General features: G+C 38.4%; 2 protein-coding genes across 2 annotated transcripts; both read left to right on the top strand.

The window, feature by feature from the left end:
- Positions 1-3932: 3932 nt before the first annotated feature.
- Positions 3933-4844, top strand: LOC110888384. Its single transcript, XM_022135913.1, has one exon. It carries the CDS (start codon positions 3933-3935, stop codon positions 4842-4844), a length of 912 nt encoding a protein of 303 aa, XP_021991605.1.
- Positions 4845-4952: 108 nt separating this feature from the next.
- On the top strand, positions 4953-7384 carry LOC110888385. Its single transcript, XM_022135914.1, has 3 exons — positions 4953-6193; positions 6442-6653; positions 6750-7384. The coding sequence occupies exons 1-3, from the start codon at positions 4953-4955 to the stop codon at positions 7382-7384; spliced, it is 2088 nt and encodes a 695-aa protein (XP_021991606.1).
- Positions 7385-23971: the final 16587 nt, after the last annotated feature.

Raw genomic sequence — 23971 nt, 5'->3', positions numbered from 1 at the left:
ATAAGGGCCCTGTTGTTCAACCAAGATGTCAAAACGTCTCGTTCAAAGCTACAACACTTCAAACAGAAACAAGTGATAGGACGATCAGACCGTCGGAACGGATTGTCGTCCGATCGGGTTACCACCCGATCCGATTGCCGCCCGATCGACCGGCCGTACGATCGGGCTGCACTTGGTTCCATACATAAACTATTTCTCAAACTATTCAAAGTACCTAAACGTTAAAACAGATTACCACTCGATCAGATTGCCATCCGATCGAGTGACCGTCCGATCGTGTGACATTTGGGGACTTAAACAATTTGCAACATGTTCAATGCATTACCAGTTCGAACGTATTGCCACCCGATCGGATTGCAATCCGATCGAGTGACAAACTACTGTGAACTTTTTCTCACTAAAGTGTCCTACCGATCGGACCGTCGCCCGATCGGACCGTCGTCCGATCGACCGACCTGAAGGGTAGAGATACTTCTCTGTTTTCAAAATGCTATAATGAAAAGTTCAAAAGACAAGCCATCATACACAAACACATCCATCCCAAACGAGGTAACAATCCAATCGAATGGTCACTCGATCGGATAACCATCCGAACGGATTGTCACCCGATCGACCGGCCACCCGATCGGATTGCCATCCGATCCGATTACCGTCCGATCCACTGACACTCTACACCCTTTTACGCGTCGCTTATCGTTTGTGCTATCATTCTAATCAGGCTAAACTTACTCTAGCGCTCCCTTCAATCCATCATCACTGTGAGTATACTCGAACCCTTTTTGCTTTACGCACTGTTGGGTGTTACATACGTTACTTATTATAAATCACATCGAACACACTATGCAATACTTTAACGCTAACCGTTATCGCATGTTATACGTGACTTAATGAATGCTTGTTTATTATGTTTACACATGGATAGCTGTCCACCTGCCTTAGCAACGATAGTACTATAGTTTGGACTCAGCACCTGTTCACTCAGGGGTTGTTAAGGACAATTAATCACATGGGTCACAGTGTGACAACTGGCAAATAACCGGCAGTTCCGTACAAACTAATCACTATTTTATTTACATAATCTCATACATTTAGCGTAACTTAATTACGTAACTATGTCGTAAAACAGATAACAGTGTTAGGACAAGAAAACAATGATAAAACATATGTTGGTTTTCGTCGTATTGCGAAACCAATCAAACAATGTCCTAAAAGTGTTGGTAGAAAGTGTTGCATGCACTATTCATGGTCACACTACTCACGCCAGCTGAACCGTGAAAACAGAACGAAAATATGAAAAACAACACACGGATAACATAACTGAGTCCATTTATACAAGAAAACAATAATACAAAAACATATCTTGCAAAGATACGAGACTTTCCGGTACGACGCCCTAATTACAAAAATGTCCGTTTCGGCTAAAAATATAACATTTTAACTCGTCCGAAACTATGATTTAGCATTTCCGGAACTTCGGAGTTATGACAAATGATATCAAGCATATGAAAACATTTTAAGGATATCAACGAGGTGTCCAAAACCATAAGCTTTTGATATTGCATCGCTATGCATTAAACTAGTTCGATACCGATCCGGTGAACTAGTAAGCGGTATTTTCGCCACTATAACAACCAAGCGAAGAGCCTAGCGAGCTAGTTAAGCCTAATTTGGAACTCGAAATAACACATCACTTGAATGCGAGATAACAATTTGTGGAAATATTCGTCGGTACGACATAAAAGCACCGTTAGCGAGCCGACGCTTAAACGAAAAGCATTCGGAGTACCAAAACATGATTTTTACTAGTTTAGTGAACTAGTTAATAGTAATTATCATCCTAGTTCATTAATTACCCTCTAATGGTGTAATTAAACACCTAATCATCATACTTAAACTAATTACCAAAATATCTCATATTTTGATTATATGTCACATGTTTAAAAAGTAAAAAAAAAAAACACAATCTAGCTTAACCATACCCAAAGTGGATCAACATATGGTTCCCCCACCACTTGTCAGATTTTGAAATTGAAAGTGCCATATTATTGATATTTTATTCCTACCAAATTTCAAAAAAAACCTATGTCACCTAGTGAGAGACACTAGGGAAATAAAAGAAATCACAAACTCCTATTAATCCTTGACTTACGTGGATGGTGATGTCTAAATCATCATGTGTCTAAGACCTCACCATTTCTTAATTGTTTATACAAAATCCAATCACTTTTCTTTTACTATGAGTTGGAGCCGTCCACAGGAGCAAAAGAAGTGGGCATACTCTAATTTTTGTTTAATTAAATTTATCATGTATTTCCCCAACATCAATGCATGACAATACTAATCATCATCATTATTACTTACCTCATTCCAATCGGATCCCATCGCTCCAAGTATACACGTTGGAGAAATTATCAAATTTTGACTAAATGCATTTTATTATTATTAGTTAAGAACAAGGTGGGTAGGATCCCCAAAGACCACCCCTACTACCGATCCCTTTTATTATATCTTTCAACACATAACATATTCACTTTCACAACTTTAACACTCTAACTCTCGGCTCTAAATTCCCAAAACGAACCAACCCATTTCACACCATAAAATTCCATTAAACACTCCATTTTTCACTAAATCTAAGCCTTACAAGATCATCTAATCCTGGATTAAGCATGGAGCTTCATTAAGGACCATTTTGGAGCTTAATCTTCTTCTTATTTTCTTATTTTGGCTTGTGCAAAGTTGTAAGACTTCTAAACCCCATATTTATGCTTCTTATTACTAGTTAATCTCAAAAGTACAAGTTGATGATCTTGAATTTAAGGTTAAACATAAACAAAAACCGTAATCTCAAAGCTAATAAACACTAAATCTAACTATATTATGTGTTGATATGTGTAGATTAGTGTAGTTAGTTTGTATGACCATGTTGTTTATGTTGATCTTGATAATATTAGTGATTTAAAGCTTATGTTTATGATGATCTTGTGAGTAGAATAATGTAGTGTTCAAGATTAGTGTTCATCTTACCAAGATGAACCTAAAAATGTGATTTAAACATGGTTATGTTTAAATCATGAAAGATCATCATCCTTACTTTCATGAACTAAACATATAAATTTTATATAACATGAAGAAACAAGTGTTTAAAGGGATTTAACACTTAATTTTGGAAGTTTAGTAAACTTTGTTGTTACAAAATTAAGTTAAAGAAATTGGTTATTATAAAAAGTCACCATAAAGAATCCCTATTCTGATTTGAAAGAGGCATGGGGTAAAGTGCTAGATTAGGGTTTGCTTTTCGTTCCCGTTAGTTGCGTCTTCTGGTTTTCTGGTTTTCTTGGTTTCTTCGTTGCATGGTTGTCTGGTTTCTTGTTAATGGAGAGAGTTGATGTTTATAGTAAGGATGATCGCAAAAAACCTGCTGTGTGCGTCTGACATCTGCAGGCTCTTTTCAGGGTTTGTCGGTGTCTTTCATGCCAAGAAGAGGTACTGTTTCTTCGTCCCAATCACAATTTGTTCCAACTGATCCGAAGTTATTCAACGTAATTGATGAATTAGAAAAGATTACTGTTCCGGTTGAGACTGAACATGAGGCTGGAGCTGCCGTTAATACGATTAATGATCAATGTCAAGAGAATAATGATAGTAACAATAAGGATTTAAATGGCTCTAATGGTGGAATGCAGGAGGGTGTGTCATATGCACAAAAGCTAAAAGCTAGTAAAACGGTCAAACCAATTAACTTCAGAATTCTGAAATCGGAGGAGGTGTTGGATGATGTTGATATTGTTCTACCTAAGGAGACTGTTAGAATGGTCCAGGATAAATATGCAAATACTTTATATGGTTATTTTCTAGGAAAGAGACTTGCTTTTCCGGTGGTTGAGTATTTCGCAAGAAAGAACTGGGTAAAAAATGGATTATAAAAAGCAATGATGAACGCGAATGGCTTTTTCTTTTTCAAGTTTTCTGATGCAAAAGGGATGAACGAAGTTTTGGAGGGTGGCCCTTGGCTGATCAGGAACACTCCGTTCTTGTTAAATGTTTGGACTCCAACTACTATCTTAAAAAAAGATGACATAAAGAAGGTGGCGGTCTGGATCAAAATACATAATGTTCCATTAGCAGCTTACTCGGATGATGGATTGAGCATGTTGGCAACTAAGCTGGGCACACCGAAGATGCTAGAGTCTTATACGTCTCAAATGTGTTCAGATGCATGGGGGAGGAGTAGTTTTGCTCGGGCTCTAATTGAACTTTCGGCTGATGAGGATCTTAAAGAGGACTTAAAAATAGCAATACCGATTGTTGACGGTGAGGGTTTTGTAAAAGAAACAATGAAAGTGGAATACGAATGGCGGCCTCCTAGATGTGGTACATGTAAAGTCTTTGGCCATCATGATGCTAATTGTCCTAAGAACACAAAGGTGGTGCAGAATAATGTGGTAGAAAGAGATGCTGATGGATTTATTATAAATAAGGGTAAGCCTAATAAAAAGAAGGGAGTCATGGTGAATAAAGGTAAACCGAACTTTGTATATAGACCAGTTGAAAGAAAACATGGCAATACAGGGGGAGGAACATCGACTAATAATGAGGTTTCAACCTCGAACTCTTTCTCAGCGTTGGAAAAGGAAGATGAGGGTCCTCGTCTAACAGGCCCTTCGAGTTCTAATAACAAGAATAGGTCGATATCTTCTCAAAAGACTCATAATGATACATCTCTTGATGATGATGAGGATGTGGATACGGTGTATGATGAGACGGCTATTTTCATGGAAGCAGGGGTCAAACCAATTTCTGAGGGGGTAAGCACTCCCGGTTTAGTAGGTTTTAATGGGTAGTATTGCAGCATGGAACATTAGGGGTTTGAACCTTTCCCTTAAGCAAAAGAGGTTCAGGAAGTTGTGAATGAAAATCATCTTAATGTCTGTGCAATTTTGGAGTCTCATATGGATGTTTCTAAGGTTTATGATGTTTGTCGAAAGATTTGTAAACGTTGGAGTTGGACATCAAATGGTGCGATTTGTGATAAGGGTACAAGGATTATTGTGGGATGGAATTCAGATTTTGTCGATCTCATGGTGCTCTCGCAAACAAATCAGGTTGTGCATACTCAAGTAATTTATAAAACTGATAATAAAGCATTTTTCTGTTCTTTTATTTATGCGGATAATGATTATGTTAAGAGGAAGGATTTGTGGCAGAATTTGTTGATGCATAAGGGTTTTGTGAATAATAAACCATGGGTGCTGATGGGGGATTTTAACTCATCTTTAAACTTGGAGGATAACCTCTTTGGTTCATCCAGAATCACTACGGCAATAAGGGATTTTAAGGATTGTGTTGAACATATAGAGGTGCTGGATATTAATCGATCAGGTCTGCACTATACGTGGAATCAAAAGCCTAAGAGGGGGGGTCGGTATATTAAAGAAATTGATAGAGTTATGGGTAATTCGCAGTTTTTGGTAGAGTGGCCGGCGGCTCATGCCGTTTTTCAGCCGTACCGTGTTTCGGACCATAGTCCTTGTGTTTTGAAGCTTCCGAATGTTGCTAAAAAGGGGCCTAAGCCGTTTAAGTTTGCAAACTTTCTAGTGCATAAGCCTGAATTTAAGGAGGAGGTTTCAAAAGTTTGGAGCTCCACAACAAGTGGTCATCGTATGTATTGTGTTGTTACCCGTTTGAAGTTGCTTAAATCTCCTTTGCGTAAGTTGCTATATAAGCAAGGAAATTTGCATGACAAAGTAGTTAAGCTAAGGATGGAGCTGGATGCGGCCCAAATGAGCATTGATGGGGATCCGTCGAACATTTCTTTGCGTGATAAAGAGGCAGACTTAGCAAAGTTGTTTATGGAAGCTAAATTGGATGAGGAGCGATTTCTTAAACAAAAATCCAAGGTGGAGTGGCTTCAGGTGGGTGATTCGAACTCGGCCTATTTTCATAATTCTCTCAAATGCCGAAATCATATCACCCGAATAGACTCAATTAAAGATCGTCATGGTGTTGTATTTGAAGGGACAGATGTTCCAGGGGCTCTTGTTGATCATTATTTGCAATTATTGGGTGTTGAGGGTAATATTTTAGAGGTTATGGATCCTGAGTTGTTTCATAGGAGGTTGTGCCCGTTGAAAGCTCAGCATATGGTTCGGGATGTTTCGATAGAAGAAATAGGAAGCTATGTTCTCGATAGGTAATGATAAGGTGCCAGGTCCGGATGGTTTCTCAGCCGCTTTCTTTAAGCATGCTTGGGATGTTGTGGGCAGTGATGTAGCGTGTGCCTCAAGAGTTTTTTGCTAATGGGCAGTTGCTAAAAGAGATTAATAATACTATTTTGGCGCTCATTCCTAAAGTGCAAACTCCAAATTCGGTATTGGATTATCGTCCCATTTCTTCTCGCAATGTCTTGTATAAGTGCATTAGTAAGATTATCACAAACAGAATAAAGGATGGATTAGATGATGTGATGGATATTAATCAATCAGCTTTTGTTCTTGGTAGACGGATCTCTGATAACATTCTTCTGACCCAAGAATTAATGCACAATTATCACAGTAACGTGGGCCCTCCTAAATGTGCATTTAAAGTGGATATTCAAAAGGCGTATGACACGGTGGACTGGTCGTTTCTAAGGTCTCTGCTCGTGGGTTTTGGTTTTCACCAAAAAATGGTGCATTGGATTATGGTATGTGTTACTACTGCCTCGTTTTCTATTGGTGTTAATGGTAATATCCATGGTTTTTTTTAAGGGAAAAGGGGATTGCGTCAGGGGGATCCAATGTCGCCGTATTTTTTTACCTTGGTTATGGAAGCTTTGACGATTATTTTAAGAGACATGGTTAATAAATCGGCTAATTTCAAGTTTCACAATCTTTGCAAAAAACAAAGAATTGTGAATGTCTGTTTTGCGGATGATTTATTTATGTTTGCTCGGGGTGATGTAAGTTCGGCTAGGGTCATCATGGAAGGGTTGGATAAGTTTAAGAATATGTCGGGTCGTGTTCCTAGTATGGCCAAGAGTACCGTGTTTTTTGGCAATGTGAAAAGAGAGGATAAGCAAAGTATATTACAACTGATGCCCTTTGAGGAAGGCTCTCTTCCTGTTCGCTATTTGGGAGTGCCGCTTATTTCCTCTAGGTTAGTTTATAAAGACTATAAAATTCTAATCGAAAGGTTGGAATCCAGAATAGATAACTGGAAGAATAAAACATTATCCTTTGCGGGTAGGCTTCAACTTATTAAATCGGTCCTTTCTTCCATGCATATTTTTTGGGCTTCTGTTTTTACCCTCCCTACTAGCATCACAGCTGATCTTGAGAAAAAGATGCGAGTGTTTCTTTGGTGTCAAGGGCCTATGAAGCAGGGTAGAGTGAAAGTTAAATGATCGGATGTTTGTCGTCCAAAATTCGAAGGTGGCTTGGGCATTAGGAGAATTCGAGATATGAATATGGCGCTTATGACTAATCATGTTTGGAGTCTTCTTACCAGAAGGAATTCCATATGCGTCGAATGGATACATGTGCACAAAATTAAGTGTCAGTCATTTTGGCAAATTCAAGCTCGGGGTAATTCAGCGACGGGTTGGCGAAATATTATGAATCTTCGTGACAGGATCCGGCCTTTCATTGTCTCTAAGATTGGAGATGGATCTTCTACTTATGCTTGGTCCGACAATTGGTCTCATGTGGGTCCTTTGTGTTTGTTCATCTCTTCTCGCCAGTTGCATGGAGTCGGGTTTAATCTTCAGTCAAAGGTTAAAGATTTATTGCATGATGGGGTTTGGAGGTGGCCGAGAGCTTGGTTGGATTTGTTTCCAGATTTAATAAATATCCAGCCGCCTATTCTTAACAGTCTTGTTCCGGATTCTATTGTTTGGCGTGATACGGGTGGTGTGGATTAGGATTATTCAGCGTCAGTCGTCTGGGATACAATCAGGATTCATGGTGATAAAGTTCCGTGGGTGGAAATAGTATGGTTCGCTAACTGTATCCCAAGGCACGCTTTTCTTGCATGGCTCATTTGTAAGAAGAAGTTAAAAACGCAGGATAAATTGAAGTAATGGGATGTTGGAAGTGCTACTAACTTAAATCTTACTTGTTGTCCATTATGTTACTCGGAGCCGGATTCGCATGAACATCTATTCTTTGAATGTTCGTTTTCTATGCAGGTGTGGTCCTCCATAAAATTCATGGCTGGTATTCAATTGGGGTCCAATAAATGGGAGGAGATAGTTGACTGGCTGATTTCAGTCCCGGCTAAGAAGTCTATGCGAAGTGTTATTGGTCGGTTACTTCTGGCGGCTACATCATACTTTATTTGGAAAGAGCGTAATCAAAGATTGTTTAAAACAAAAAAAAAAGATCAGTGGCAGTGATTTGCGAGGCGATTGTTACTACTGTTCGCTTGAAACTAGCTTCGGTGAAGGTCAAGACCTCCACGACCGGGATAAGCTTGCTGGAGAGGTGGAATGTGCCAATCACGTAGCATGTAGTGTCCTAGTTATGTGTTTCTAGTTTTTTCTAGAGTTTGTACTGGTCTTATTTGTAGTTTGCTTTTGCTAGTTAACACTTTCTAGCATGTCAGGCTAGTGAATTAGTAAGGACTTTCCTTACTACTTGTATTTTTTTGGTTGTGATATATAAAATTTACCGGGGTAACCCTTTACCCAAAAAAAAGTCACCATAAAAGTCTAACTTTTCATATATGATATATATATATATATATATATATATATGTAAGTTCATGAAAGGTGGAGTTATGTTTCTAAGAATACATATTTGGAAGAAAATTGGGGGATAATGGTGATTTGGAAATTGATTATTGATTTAAACGCGTTTTTATAACGTGGGAAACGTCATAGTTTTAGGGGAAACTATAGCGAATTTTTCTAAAAATCTAATCGTGATTAAAGAGGGGATTAAAGAGTGATTAATAATGTTAAACGCGATTAGTGGTCTTAAACGTCATTATGGAAACTTTGATGAGAATATTTAAGTCTTAAATATTCAAGTTCTTATGAACTTAAACTTATATTTTTACAAAAATAAATGGGTAAAAATATAACAATGTGTAAGTATAATTTTTGGTAAGAAAAATTATATATTTTGGAAACATATCAAGTATATGTATATGTGCAATGTGTGTGTATTTAGATACCTTTAGGGTGATCAAAATAATACACTCATAATTACAATAAATACTTGTATGTAACAAGTATAAAGAGATGCCAAAAATACAAATACACGTTTCCTACATGTTCCAAAGAAATGCTATTAATACGGACGAATAAATGAAATGGTCGGAACAGTAATACATAACACTCGACAACGATAATTGGGCGTATCGACATCGCAAGGAAAATTACTACAATGTCGAGTCTAAAAATAACACATTTTTAGACACTTAACGAACACGAATCCATAAGGCCGATAACAAGAATCCAGAAAGTTGAAAATCTATAAAATTACTAAGTATTTATTTTAAGACATGAACATATTTAAAAGTCCTATGCTTAGTAAAATTTGGATAAAAATGCAAGATTATTAATGGACTCACAAAACTGATTATGGGCTAGGCCCAAATTCCTTAAATACATGGGCAAGGGCCCAATGACAAAATACATGGGCTAGGGCCCAATAACAAGAATTCATGGGCAAAGGCCCAATAGTAATAAATCATGGGCTAAGGCCCAATGACATTAATTCATGGGCAAGGGCCCAATAACATAAAAGACATGGGCTCGGCCCAATAACATAAAAGACATGAGCTCGGCCCAATAACATTAAAACATGGGTTAGGCCCAATGACATAAAAGATATGGGCTCGGCCCAATAACATTAAAACATGGGTTAGGCCCAATAACATAGATGACATGGGCTCGGCCCAATGACATGGGCTCGGCCCAATAACATGAGCAAAGGCTCAATGACATGCGTACGCGGCACGAGGACATGTGTAGGGCGAAGCTCGTTCACACATAATTCAATACACATAGAATACATGTATACACTTATGAATTCAATATATATATAACAATCGAGCGAGTAAACTACCAACGCTCTAAAAATACAAAGTTGTTCCAAAAATGACAAATGAAAACACAATAAGAATTCAAGATGAAAAATTTGTATGAGGTCCAATAAGACCTAGTGTCTAATAAAGTTAGTACACATGTAGGTTAATCACACGTACGGACGCTCACTACGGTATTACATACAGGAATGCAAACTTGTGAGTTCATGTCCCTCCTTTCATTGATTTCAATGTTTTGTTTTAAAACAGTCGAGGGGAAATACATGTCAAAACTATGGGTATGTTAGCTATGGGTTTAGATGATAACATGATCAATGTACATAAGTAGGATGATGACATAGTAACCATTAATCACTTAGTGACCAAGGTGCAAAAGGTGTAGATCTATTGAGCTTGAGACACGCTCTACTCTTGGTTGGTATACCCTGGAGTGCTTTTGTGATCCCAATGATGTCAAAGTTGTCTTAGGTTGGTTACGTACTTATGGTACATAATGCCAGGGGCTCGCTAACATACCAGGATTTCATTACAGGAATACAAAGATTTCATATGATAACAATAACTACATGAACTCGCTCAACTTTTGTTGACTTTTTAAAACTACATGTATTTCAGGAAACAAGTCTTGAGGCGGTGATACACTACGGGAAACGGGAAAGTCAATGACAACGATAGCCGCTTTTGGAGGGTTTGTCTTTTATATCCCAACTTCGTATGGGTATATAGGGGACAAAACCTCACTATGTTTTATGTGAAAAACTATCTTTTATGTTGTGTAATATAACTATGTTATGGTTAACGTTTGGGAACGTTGTGGAAACTAGAAAACTATGTTGGAAACTTTGTTTGAAAACAATATAACTATGGCATCGTTGTGGTTTATTATGTATACACATTTGGATGCAATGATCACCTTTCTTACATCACACACAATACGCTTCCGCTACTAGTAGGGTGTGACAGATTGGTATCAGAGCTCCGATTGTAGTGAACCGGGGAAAAACTTTTATAAAGATTGGTCTACAATAACCAAGGGCTCACATGAAAACAAAGTTGATCACATTACAAAAATGATTTCAAAAATATGACAAGAATGACAAAAGGTTTTCATTGTGTCATGATAACATGAGGATCTATCACGCGAGCTCAATCATAAGTAACGGATAAGGATCAATCCATGGTTAGTCTATGAGTAATAGACTTGAAAACATTAAGGATTACATGTGAAACACGAGAAACAAAAACAACATGAGATTCAGTGATTATATATATAATGTATTTGTATATGTATTGTACGGAATATTTTGCCAAGAAAGAAAATACCTTCGACTACGAATTCTATTATTACAATTGACTTACGCGATTAGAATGACGACCTCGCGGCTATTACGAAGCTTATGGTGGGCGTGGTCCCTGATAGCACCCTAAAGCATTGATCCCATGGAAGATGGTTGTTTACCCTCGGGTGGTATATGCCTGGCTTCGGTAGTGACGACGAGCCAGAGGTGGCGGCCCTGGACAACAACTCTACTAGTGGGACGAGGTCCCTAAGATTCATATTAGTCATACTCGATTACATTCCTGTCCAGACAAGGAAGATGAAGTACTCATCTTGAAGGTGCCCCTCCAGTTGTTATTATTACGAATTCTTTTATTTCTATTTCGGCTAACGTTGTGCCCACGAATAATGACAACGGGCGTTAGCTTGTGGACCATCACGAAGGTCCGTCCTAGGTTGAGGGTATATAGACAATAGTATCCTCCCTTTGACTGATCGGCTGCTTGAACGAGAGAATTCTAGGGTGACCATACAAGAAAATTTATTATTACGGGGGCCAACGTAATAACAACTTGTAGTGTATGGAAATCCTGGTGGGCTCTGCGGGTCAAGCTAATGATCACTAATCCATTCGAAATTCTTAAGTTATTCAAGTTTCTATCAAGTAGAACACTAACCGGGATGGTTACCATAACACTCTACGATACAGGAAGACCACACATATTATTCGCACCTAGCATTCGATCTATAACACGAGTCATTTGAGAATAGTCGTCGAAAGCAAACAAAACTTGTTGGCTACTCATGGAGGAGTTTCCTCAATATTCTCGGAATTCTTGTACATGGGCTGGTTCTTTGGTGCCCATGACACCTTACCTTATCTTAGTTACAGGAAATGGTTACATTAAACTCAGTCATTTGACATTTGTCTTATTCCAAGGGATGATAAGGCATGAGCCATGCTACAACCCCTTCATTGCATTATTCGATTTCTTTGGGAATTATAACAAATTTGTAGAAGCTCGTGGAGCTCAAGGGATATCAACGTATTCGTCACGGGTTAGTGCGGCGAAGGATTTTCCTACGTGGGACGGTCAAGGTCCACAAGGTAGGAAATACATACTGCAAGGATGGAGACGACCATTTGGTTTCTCCTCCTCACCGAATTACCTCCTTTCCCACTTAGGCATATGGCCAATACACGCAAGAGGTATTACGCATTTTGGACTGTGGTTATTCATGTTATCATTGTTTCAAAACATGTACGAAAAATGCGATCTTGAGGTTTCCATGACCAATTACATTCTTAATTCTTAGACGCATGGTAGGCTATATCTGTCCAAATACAAGTCTAGACCCTTTGATACTATGTATCAAAAATAACATGGCGCCAAAAAGAAAATCAACGCCCAAAAGGGGCAGTTAATCAACACCCTACTATTAAAGTTGAACTAGAGTTTTATTGCACAATTATGAGGTTGCGCAAAAATGCACAACATGGGGTTGTTGAGTCGACACTAATGATGGTACTGATGTTATCGGCAGCTCAAGTGGTTCAAATTCTGATGGGACGAGAACGAGTAGCAATGCCACACTTGGAGATGCAATCACACCATATTTTAATTCTAAGGCATCTCCGGATTACAAGCCGTGAGACCTCATCGATACGGGAGGTGCGGTAAGTTATGTCCGCTAAATAAAGACAATGAAGTCAGTTAACCGTGCTAGTAAATGTACTCCTAAGTAAACAATTTGGTAAAAGAATAGTCATCTGTTGAGGGAGACGATAACTTGGTGGAATCTCCAAGTGCACACTGTAGGGAGTAATACAACAAAGAGGTTATTGTGGGAAGAACTCAAGGATCTAACGCGAGAATAATATTGTTCGCTAGTGGTAAATTCCAAGGATGGGAACCAAACTCTAGAACTCGATTATGATTAGAGCGAACGTAGCTGGTTACCCCGACGCCTCTATGATCTCTAAAAGATTATTGCATACTTGATAACACCCCAATTCAAATGCACTGGGCATTACATTTGGGGTTTAGCCATGAGATACGAAGCAGACATCAAAAAGTACGCTAATAACTTGCCAAAAATTCTGAGTGAGATAAGTGAAACTCTCACCATGAGGGCACTTGCAAAAGTGCCAAGAGTAGCAATGTGGTGACACTGAGTACAAAACGAAAACTAATGAGTTAGATATACTCAAGAAAGAACCAGGATATTTTAGTTGTGGCAAGGAGATCACTACAAGCATGGATGTTTAATGACGAATCAAGCAAGTGAATAAGTGAGTGTATGAGTAGAGCTAGGAATACTCCCAAAAATCCCATTGTTGCCATGGGTACGTTCTACTCTACAACCAGCATGTATCAATCCCTTGAATACCAAAGTCGGCTTAGCTTAGTGTCTTTAGATACTAAGAATATCTATATACGAGTTAGATAAATGTAGGTTAGACATGTTTTACTCTAGCAAGTTAGCTAAAGCGGAATTAGCGGAGTCATGTAAGGTCATTAAGGGTCGTCGATACGTTTCCTACCAACCGACCCGTTGCATCCATTTTTGTTGATACCGGTGTCAGTATTAGTTTCATCCCCCTAGAATTCGAAATATACTTGGCCAAGAGTCAAGTAAGCTAGACGTTCCCCTCATTCCATAGTATTGGCCAACAGTAAATTAGTCGAGTCGGGAAAAGGCATTAAAGGATGCACACTCGAACTTTGAGCACAAAAATTTAACATTGACCATCTTACCCGCCCAATTGGGTTGTTATGACGTAGTTTTTGACATAAACTAGTTATCCGATAATCGAGCCGCAATCATATGTCATGAGAAGATCATTCGCATCCCCCTGTCTGATGAGAGAACATCTTTTAGTGCACGGGGAGAATCAAGACACGCTACTACGAATTATTAATTGCATGAAAGCTCGGAAGAGTCTGAGAATAGGATGCATTGCCTTTCTTGCCAACGTGGTTGACAAGAAGGCCGAGGAGCGCAAGGTGGAGGATATACCCCGGGTAAAGGAATATCCCGAAGTCTTTCTAGAATACTTGCCGGGATTACCTCCACAACGACAAGTTGAATTCCGCATTGATTTACTGCTAGAAACTGCACCGGTGACGAAAGCTCTATATCGACAGGTGCCCTTGGAGATGCAGGAAATTATCTACTCAGCTTCAGGAACTACTTGACGGAGGATTCATTAGACCGAGTTTCTCACCTTGGGGAGCTCTAATACTATCCGTCAAGAAGAAGGATGGAACCTTTCGGATGTGCATCGATTATAGAGAACTAAACAAGCTAACTATCAAGAATCGGTATCCTTTACCGAGGATCGACGACTTGTTCGATCAATTACAAGGTTCCAACCTTTATTCCAAGATTAATCTAAGATCCGGATATCATCAGCTGAGGATTCAAGAGGAAAGTGATGTGCTAAATGTGGGTTAATTAAAACAACTAAAATTACCCTAATTCTAGACTCTCTAAGCTTTAAATTTATAAAACTAAGACTCGATCTAAACCCTAAACCACACAACCGGCAAGTGAACCGATCAATGTAGTAAAGCTAAAGCAAGTCCGAGTATCGAACCCACGAGACTCTACTGATTACGCTACGACTCTATCTAGACTAAGACTGACATGACATACTAAATTGTTTATTAATTTGGGGGGGGGGGGGGGGGGGGGTTCTAAAAATCCTAAATAAAATAATAAAAATAATGCTAGAAGACTAGACACGAACTCGAACGAAGGTTTTGATCAGTGGTGATGAAGACTACCTAGGCTAGACGCAGGCTAAACTCAGGATGGATTTCTATTCGATGATTTTGTGGTGTGGAACCGGGATCTTTGGATACTAAACCTATTAAGACACCACTAAGCCCCTCAAACACTCTCAAGGCGATTCTTATGGCACTACCTAGGCTGTTACGCTCACCGGTTTTCTAGATTTCTTTTCCGTCCTCTAGTTTCTTGAAAGTGCCTATGTAAGACGCTCTACTTTGCCGCGCGAACATCTAAAGCAACTACGGGTTTTAATCTTGGTTTAATAGACAATGGAACGTTAAGGACTTATAACCAAACCGAGACCTATTAATACCCTCGAGCCTTTCAGCGACGAGTTTAGCAGCACACTTGACTTTATTAAATTACCGAATATTACTTCTAAGGTTACTTGTGCACTTTTCACCCTAAAGGATTAATGACCTATTACGTGATATAGACACTCACCTAAATCAAGAACCCTAGCACAACCCTATTATGTGATAAAGACCGTCACCAAGGATTATACGAAGCAATAATCAATAATAAAATAGTCACAAGCATGCATACGCACCAAGTTAAATTCCCATAGCTTTTACAATGCAAGAAAATCCACAACCATGACAAAAATCAAATAAAAATCAAAACTTTATTACGCCATAGTCATTAGCCTAGGTAGTTTACGGTTTTTAGCCGGAAAACATAATCAAGAATGTAAATAAAGTCATACTAAGTTCTGAATTCATCGTGTTACACATAAAAACGAACAAAGAAAGAAAGATTAGGATAGTAAAACCCGTGGTCTTCACTCCCGAACGCTTCTAAAGTATACCCGATTGATTCCTTGCAATCCCAAAGTTTTCAAACCTTCAACAGCCTCTGATTTCTGCCTCCAGAACTCCAAATTCGTCCCCAAGTTCGTCTATTCACGGCTGAGGATGATGATAACCTTATATAACTTTCAAAAACCCTACTAGCCGTTAGCTGTTGATTGGAGCACACGTTTTAATAGTTAACGTGGCCCGCATGAGATATTCTGGTAAGTCTACGCGGCCCGCTTCACAAGCTCAAAACCGGAAATTCTTAATGATAACTCTCGCGGCCCGCTTGAAAGTATAGGATAAGTTGATGCGGGCCGCCTAGACTTAAACAACTCTGAATTTTCCTTTTAAGTTAATGCGGCCCGCCTGGAGATCCTTATAAGCTTATGCGGCCCGCCTGGGAGCTCCAGAACTGCATTTTCTCTTTATTTCAGCTCCCGACTCCTCGATTTCCGTTCCAGCCTTCCGCCTTTCCAGATTTTGACTCGTTTTAGCTCCTTTTGGCTGTAAAGACCTGGAAACACAATTAAATCAAAAGTATGTACAATCTATCTAAAAACGACACTAAAAACGAATAACTAACGACTAAAACGACGCGAATACCGATGTATTTTACAATACATCAGAAAGCATTACTAAGACAGTGTTTAGGACTCGTTATGGGCATTACGAGTTCCTTGTCATGCCTTTCGGATTAACAAACGCTCCCGGCGTATTCATGGATTTGATGAATTGAGTATGTAAGCCATATCTCGACAAGTTCGTGATCGTATTCATTGATGACATTTTAATATACTCACGAACAGAGGTGGAATACGAATAACACTTGAGAACTATTCTGGAGTTGCTTAAAAAGGAACAATTGTATGCCAAGTTCTCAAAATGCGAGTTTTGGATTCGCGAGGTGCAATTTCTCGGTCATGTGGTGAAAGAGAACGGAATACACGTTGATCAAGCTAAGATAGAGGCCATAAAGAACTGGAACACTCCAAAGACCCCAACGGAAGTAAGACAATTTCTGGGTTTAGCGGGATACTATCGAAGATTCATCGAGAACTTTTCTAAAATTTCTCAACCGCTAACTTCACTCACTCTAAAGGATAAAAAGTTCGATTGGGGTGAAAGACAAGAAATGGCATTCCAAACGTTCAAAGATAAACTATGCCAAGCGCCAATCCTATCACTACCTGACGGCACCGATGACTTTGTGGTGTATTGTGATGCATCGCACCAAGGCTTGGGTTGTGTATTAATGCAACGTGAAAAAGTCATCGCGTACGCGTCACGGCAGTTGAAAGTTCATGAAAAGAATTATACCACTCACGATCTAGAATTGGGCGCAGTGGTGTTTGCATTAAAGATTTGGCCTCACTATCTCTATGGTACTAAGTGTACCATATTAACTGATCATAAAAGTCTTCAACATATATTCGACCAAAAGGAATTAAACATGCGCCAATGGCGATGGGTAGAATTGTTAAACAACTATGACTGCGAAATCAGGTACCATCCGGGGAAAGCAAACGTGGTAGCGGATGCTTTGAGCCAGAAAGAAAGAGTGAGAACATTACGAGTACGAGCTTTAGAGTTGACAATCCAGACAAACTTCACTACTCGAGTGCACGATGCACAAAAGGAAGCCCTAAAGCCAGGAAATATACGAGCAGAATACTTGCGAGGAGCAAGGAAACAAATGGAAACATACAAAGATGACACTTTATATTTCAGCGGAAAGATCTGGATTCCCTATTTTGGTGGCCTACGAGACTTAGTGTTGGATGAAGCACACAAGTCCAGATATTCAATTCACCCAGGATCTGATAAGATGTATCAGGACTTGAAAGAATACTATTGGTGGCCTAAACTCAAGAAAGATATTGCGACCTACGTTGGGAATTACCTAACTTGTGCAAAGGTCAAGGCCGAATATCAAAAGCCATCTGGGTTATTACAGCAACCCGAGATTCCTGTTTGGAAATGGGAGCAGATATCAATGGACTTCATTACAGGACTCCCACGAACTCCTCGAGGTCATGACATGATATGGGTTATTGTTGATCGATTAACCAAGCCGGCTCACTTCTTACCTATTCGGGAGAAAGACAGCAGCTCGAAGTTAGCTGAAATCTACCTCAACGAGATTGTGGCACGTCATGGAGTGCCTATTTCGATAATCTCGAACCGGGATGGTCGCTTTGTGTCAAGAATATGGCAATCATTTCAAGAATCGCTTGGATCTCGCTTGGATCTAAGCACAGCATTTCTTCCGCAAACCGATGGACAAAGCGAACGAACCATCCAAATGTTGGAAGACATGCTTCGCGCCTGTGTGATGGATTTGGGCGGAAACTGGGATACTCATTTACCTCTGGTAGAGTTCTCGTATAATAACAGTTATCACACAAGCATCAAAGCCGCCCCATACGAAGCACTATATGGACGGAAGTGCCGATCACCGCTGTGTTGGGCAGAAGTCGGAGACAAACAACTCATTGGCCCTGAACTAGTCCAAGAGACTACTGACAAGATAGCAAAGATACGAGACCGTATCAAAGCGGCTCGTGACAGACAAAAGAGCTACGCGGAAAAAAGACGTAAACCATTATCCTTCGAGGTCGGAGACAAATTCTTACTAAAGGTCTCGCCTTGGAAAGGCTTAGCTAGATTCGGGAAATGCGGAAAATTAAACCCGAGATACATTGGGCCATTTGAGATTCTAGAAAAGATCGGTACCGTCGCGTATAAGTTAAAACTGCCAGGAGAACTCAGTAACATACACGACACATTAACCATTGGGTGTCAGCCCAATGGCCACCAGCCCGCATTCTAACCCGGAGGTGGCGGGTTCGAGTCTGGCTCGTTCCCAATGCCCCTACGGTAGCGGATTTACCCCCAGACTCAGGCTTGCTGGGTGCGGTCTACGAGGTGGGATCACCTCGACGGTTGGGAGGACCGTGGAATAACCCCCCCCCCCACATTTCACGTGTCGAATCTCCAGAAAAGTCCGACCGTCGAGACAGTTATCATCCCAACAGATGAAATTCATGTAGATGACACTCTCCAGTTTACCGAAGAACCTGTTGAGGTTATGGACTGGAAAGTCCACAAGATAAGGAGAAGTCGTATCAAACTAGTCAAGGTCCGCTGGAACTCACGTCACGGACCCGAGTATACCTGGGAATGTGAAGATCAGATCAAGGCAAAATATCCCCACCTGTTCGTGAAGAATCCTGCAAAGGATAACTCAACTTGAATTTAGGGATGAAATTCTTTTTAACAGGGGGAGAATGTGACAACTGGCAAATAACCGGCAGTTCCGTACAAACTAATCACTATTTTATTTACATAATCTCATGCATTTAGCGTAACTTAATTACGTAACTGTGTCGTAAAACAGATAACAGTGTTAGGACAAGAAAACAATGATAAAACATATGTTGGTTTTCGTCGTATTGTGAAACCAATCAAACAATGTCCTAAAAGTATTGGTAGAAAGTGTTGCGTGCACTATTCACGGTTACACTATTCACGCCAGCTGAACCGTGAAAACAGAATGAAACTATGAAAAACAACACACGGATAACATAACTGAGTCCATTTATACAAGAAAACAATAATACAAAAACATATCTTGCAAAGATACGAGACTTTCCGGTACGACGCCCTAATTACAAAAATGTCCGTTTCGGCTAAAAATATAACATTTTAACTCGTCCGAAACTATGATTTAGCATTTCCGGAACTTCGGAGTTATGACAAATGATATCAAGCATATGAAAACATTTTAAGGATATCAACGAGGTGTCCAAAACCATAAGCTTTTGATATTGCATCGCTATGCATTAAACTAGTTCGATACCGATCCGGTGAACTAGTAAGCGGTATTTTCGCCACTATAACAACCAAACGAAGAGCCTAGGGAGCTAGTTAAGCCTAATTTGGAACTCGAAATAACTTCATACATCACTTGAATGCGAGATAACAATTTGCGGAAATATTCGTCGGTACGACATAAAAGCACCGTTAGCGAGCCGACGCTTAAACGAAAAGCATTCGGAGTACCAAAACATGATTTTTACTAGTTTAGTGAACTAGTTAATAGTAATTAGTATCCTAGTTCATTAATTAACCTCCAATGGTGTAATTAAACACCTAATCATCATACTTAAACTAATTACCGAAATATCTCATATTTTAATTATATGTCACATGTTTAAAAAGTAAAAAAAAAAAAAAAAAAAAAAAAAAAAAAAAACACAATCTAGCTTAACCATACCCAAAATCGATCAACATATGGTTCCCCCACCACTTGTCAGATTTTGAAATTGAAAGTGCCATATTATTGATATTTTATTCCTACCAAATTTCAAAAAAAAAGCCTATGTCACCTAGTGAGAGACACTAGGAAAATAAAAGAAATCACAAACTCCTATAAAATCCTTGACTTAGGTGGATGGTGATGTGTAAATCATCATATGTCTAAGACCGCACCATTTCTCGATTGTTTAATTTTTGTTTATCATGTATTTCCCCAACATCAATGCATGACCATACTAATCATCATCATTATTACTTACCTCATTCCAATCGGGTCCCATCGATCCAAGTATACACGTTGGAGAAATTATCAAATTTTGACCAAATGCATTTTATTATTATTAGTTAAGAACAAGGTGGGTAGGATCCCCAAAGACCACCCCTACTACCCATCCCTTTTATTATATCTTTCAACACATAACATATTCACTTTCAAAACTTTAACACTCTATCTCTCGGCTCTAAATTCCCAAACCGAACCGACCCATTTCACACCATAAAATTCCATTAGACACTCCATTTTTCACTAAATCTAAGCCTTACAAGATCATCTAATCATGGATTAAGCATGGAGCTTCATTAAGGACCATTTTGGAGCTTAATCTTCTTCTTATTTTCTTATTTTGGCTTGTGCAAAGTTGTAAGACTTCTAAACCCCATATTTATGCTTCTTATTACTAGTTAATCTCAAAAGTACAAGTTGATGATCTTGAATTTAAGGTTAAACATAAACAAAAACCCTAATCTCAAAGCTAATAAACACTAAATCTAACTATATTATGTGTTCAAATGTGTAGATTAGTGTAGTTAGTTTGTATGACCATGTTGTTTATGTTGATCTTGTTAATATTAGTGATTTAAAGCTTATGTTTATGATATCTTGTGAGTAGAATAATGAAGTGTTCAAGATTAGTGTTCATCTAACCAAGCTGAACCTAAAAATGTGATTTAAACATGGTTATGTTTAAATCATGAAAGATCATCATCCTTACTTTCATGAACTAAACATATAAATTTTATATAACATGAAGAAACATGTGTTTAAAGGGATTTAACACTTAATTTTGGAAGTTTAGTAAACTTTGTTCTTACAAAATTAAGTTAAAGTACTTGGTTTTAATAAAAAGTCACCATAAAAGTCTAACTTTTTCATGTATGAAATATATATATATATATATATATATATATATATATATATATATATATATATATATATATATATATGTAAGTTCATGAAAGGTGGAGTTATGTTGTTAAGAATACATATTTGGAAGAAAATTGGGGGATAACGGTGATTTAGAAATTGATTATTGATTTAAACGCGTTTTTATAACGTGGGAAACGTCATAGTTTTAGGGGAAACTATGACGAATTTTTCTAAAAATCTAATCGTGATTAAAGAGGGGATTAAAGGGTGATTAATAATGTTAAACACGATTAGTGATCTTAAACGTCATTATGGAAACTTTGATGAGAATATTTAAGTCTTAAATATTCAAGAAGTTCTTATGAACTTAAACTTATATTTTTACAAATATAAATGGCTAAAAATATAACAATGTGTAAGTATAATTTTTGGTAAGAAAAATTATATATTTTGGAAACATATCAAGTATATGTATATGTATTTAGATACCTTTAGGGTGATCAAAATAATACACTCATAATTACAAGAAATACTTGTATGTAACAAGTATAAAGAGACGCCAAAAATACATTTACACGTTTCCTACATGTTCCAAAGAAATGCTTTTAATACGGACGAATAAACGAAATGGTCGGAACAGTAATACATAACACTCGACGACAATAATTGGGCTTATCGACATCGCAAGGAAAATTACTACAATGTCGAGTCTAAAAATAACACATTTTTAGACACTTAACGAACACGAATCTATAAGGCCGATAACAAGAATCTGGAAAGTTGAAAATCTATAAAATTACTAAGTATTTATTTTAGGACATGAACACATTAAAAGTCCTATACTTAGTAAAATTTGGATAAAAATGCAAGATTATTAATGGACTCACAAAACTGATTATGGGCTAGGCCCAAATTCCTTAAATACATCGGTAAGGGCCCAATGACAAAATACATGGGCTAGGGCCCAATAACAAGAATTCATGGGCAAAGGCCCAACAGTAATAAATCAAGGGCTAAGGCCCAATGACATTAATTCATGGGCAAGGGCCCAATAACATAAAAGACATGGCTCGGCCCAATGACATGAGCAAAGGCTCAATGACATGCGTGCGCGGTACGAGGACATGTGAAGGGCGAAGCTCGTTCACACGTAATTCAATACACATAGAATACATGTATACACTTATGAATTCAATATATACAACAATCGAGCGAGTAAACTACTAACGCTCTAAAAATACAAAGTTGTTCCAAAAATGACAAATGAAAACACAATAAGAATTCAAGATGAACAACTTGTACGAGGTCCAATAAGACCTAGTGTCTAATAAAGTTAGTACACATGTAGGTTAATCATACGTACGGACGCTCACTACGGTATTACATACAGGAACGCAAACTTGTGAGTTCATGTCCCTCCTTTCATTGATTTCAATGTTTTGTTTTAAAACAGCCGAGGGGAAGTACATGTCAAAACTATGGGTATGTTAGCTATGGGTTTAGATGATAACTTGATCAATGTACATAAGTAGGATGATGACATAGTAACCATTTGTCACTTAGTGACCAAGGTGCAAAAGGTGTAGATCTATTGAGCTTGAGACACGCTCCACTCCTGGTTGGTATACCCTGGAGTGCTTTTGTGATCCCAATGATGTCAAAGTTGTCCCGGGTTGGTTACGTACTTATGGTACATAATGTCAGGGGCTCACTACCCACTGATAGATCTTTAAACTCCATAAATGCTATTAACATACCAGGATTTCATTACAGGAATACAAAGATTTCATATGATAATAATAACTACATGAACTTGCTCAACTTTTGTTGACTTTTTAAAACTACATGTATTTCAGGAAACAAGTCTTGAGCCGGTGATACACTACGGGAAACAGGAAAGTCAATGACAACGATAGCCGCTTTTGGAGGGTTTGTCTTTTATATCCCAACTTCGTATGGGTATACAAGGGACAAAACCTCGCTATGTTTTATGTCAAAAAACTATCTTTTATGTTGTGTAGTATAACTATGTTATGGTTAACGTTTGTGAACGTTGTGGAAACTAGAAAACTATGTTGGAAACTTGTAAACTTTGTTTGAAAACAATATAACTATGGCATCGTTGTGGTTTATTATGTTTATACATTTGGATGCAATGATCACCTTTCTTACGTCACACACAATACGCTTCCGCTACTAGTAGGGTGTGACAGATTGGTATCAGAGCTCCGATTATAGTGAACCGGGGAAAAACTTTTATAAAGTTTGGTCTATAATCACCAAGGGCTCACATGAAAACAAAGTTGATCACATTACAAAAATGATTTCAAAAATATGACAAGAATGACAAAAGGTTTTCATGGTGTCACGATAACATGAGGGTCTATCACGCGAGCTCAATCATAAATAACGTATAAGGATCAATACATGGTTAGTCTATGAGGAATAGACTTGAAAACGTTAAGGATTACATGTGAAACACGAGAAACAAAAACAGCATGAGATTTAGTGATTATATATAATGTATTTGTATATGTATTGTACGGAATATTTTGCCAAGAACGAAAATACCTTCGACTACGAATTCTTTTATTACAATTG

The sequence above is a fragment of the Helianthus annuus genome, chromosome 11 (assembly GCF_002127325.2).
Source record: "Helianthus annuus cultivar XRQ/B chromosome 11, HanXRQr2.0-SUNRISE, whole genome shotgun sequence".
NCBI classification, from domain to species: Eukaryota; Viridiplantae; Streptophyta; class Magnoliopsida; order Asterales; family Asteraceae; genus Helianthus; species Helianthus annuus.
Note: the sequence above shows the minus strand (reverse complement) of the source record. Positions and strands in the feature narration are given on the sequence as shown.

What these genes read in the sequence shown, in the direction of transcription:
- LOC110888384 (XM_022135913.1), top strand. Translation starts at nt 3,933, where the DNA reads ATGATGAACGCGAATGGCTTTTTCTTTTTCAAGTTTTCTGATGCAAAA.
- LOC110888385 (XM_022135914.1), top strand. Translation starts at nt 4,953, where the DNA reads ATGGATGTTTCTAAGGTTTATGATGTTTGTCGAAAGATTTGTAAACGT. An exon ending in GGAAGCTATGTTCTCGATAG is followed by an intron (nt 6,194 to 6,441) that starts GTAATGATAAGG and finishes TATCACAAACAG; the next exon opens with AATAAAGGATGGATTAGATG. An exon ending in GTCTCTGCTCGTGGGTTTTG is followed by an intron (nt 6,654 to 6,749) that starts GTTTTCACCAAA and finishes GTTTTTTTTAAG; the next exon opens with GGAAAAGGGGATTGCGTCAG.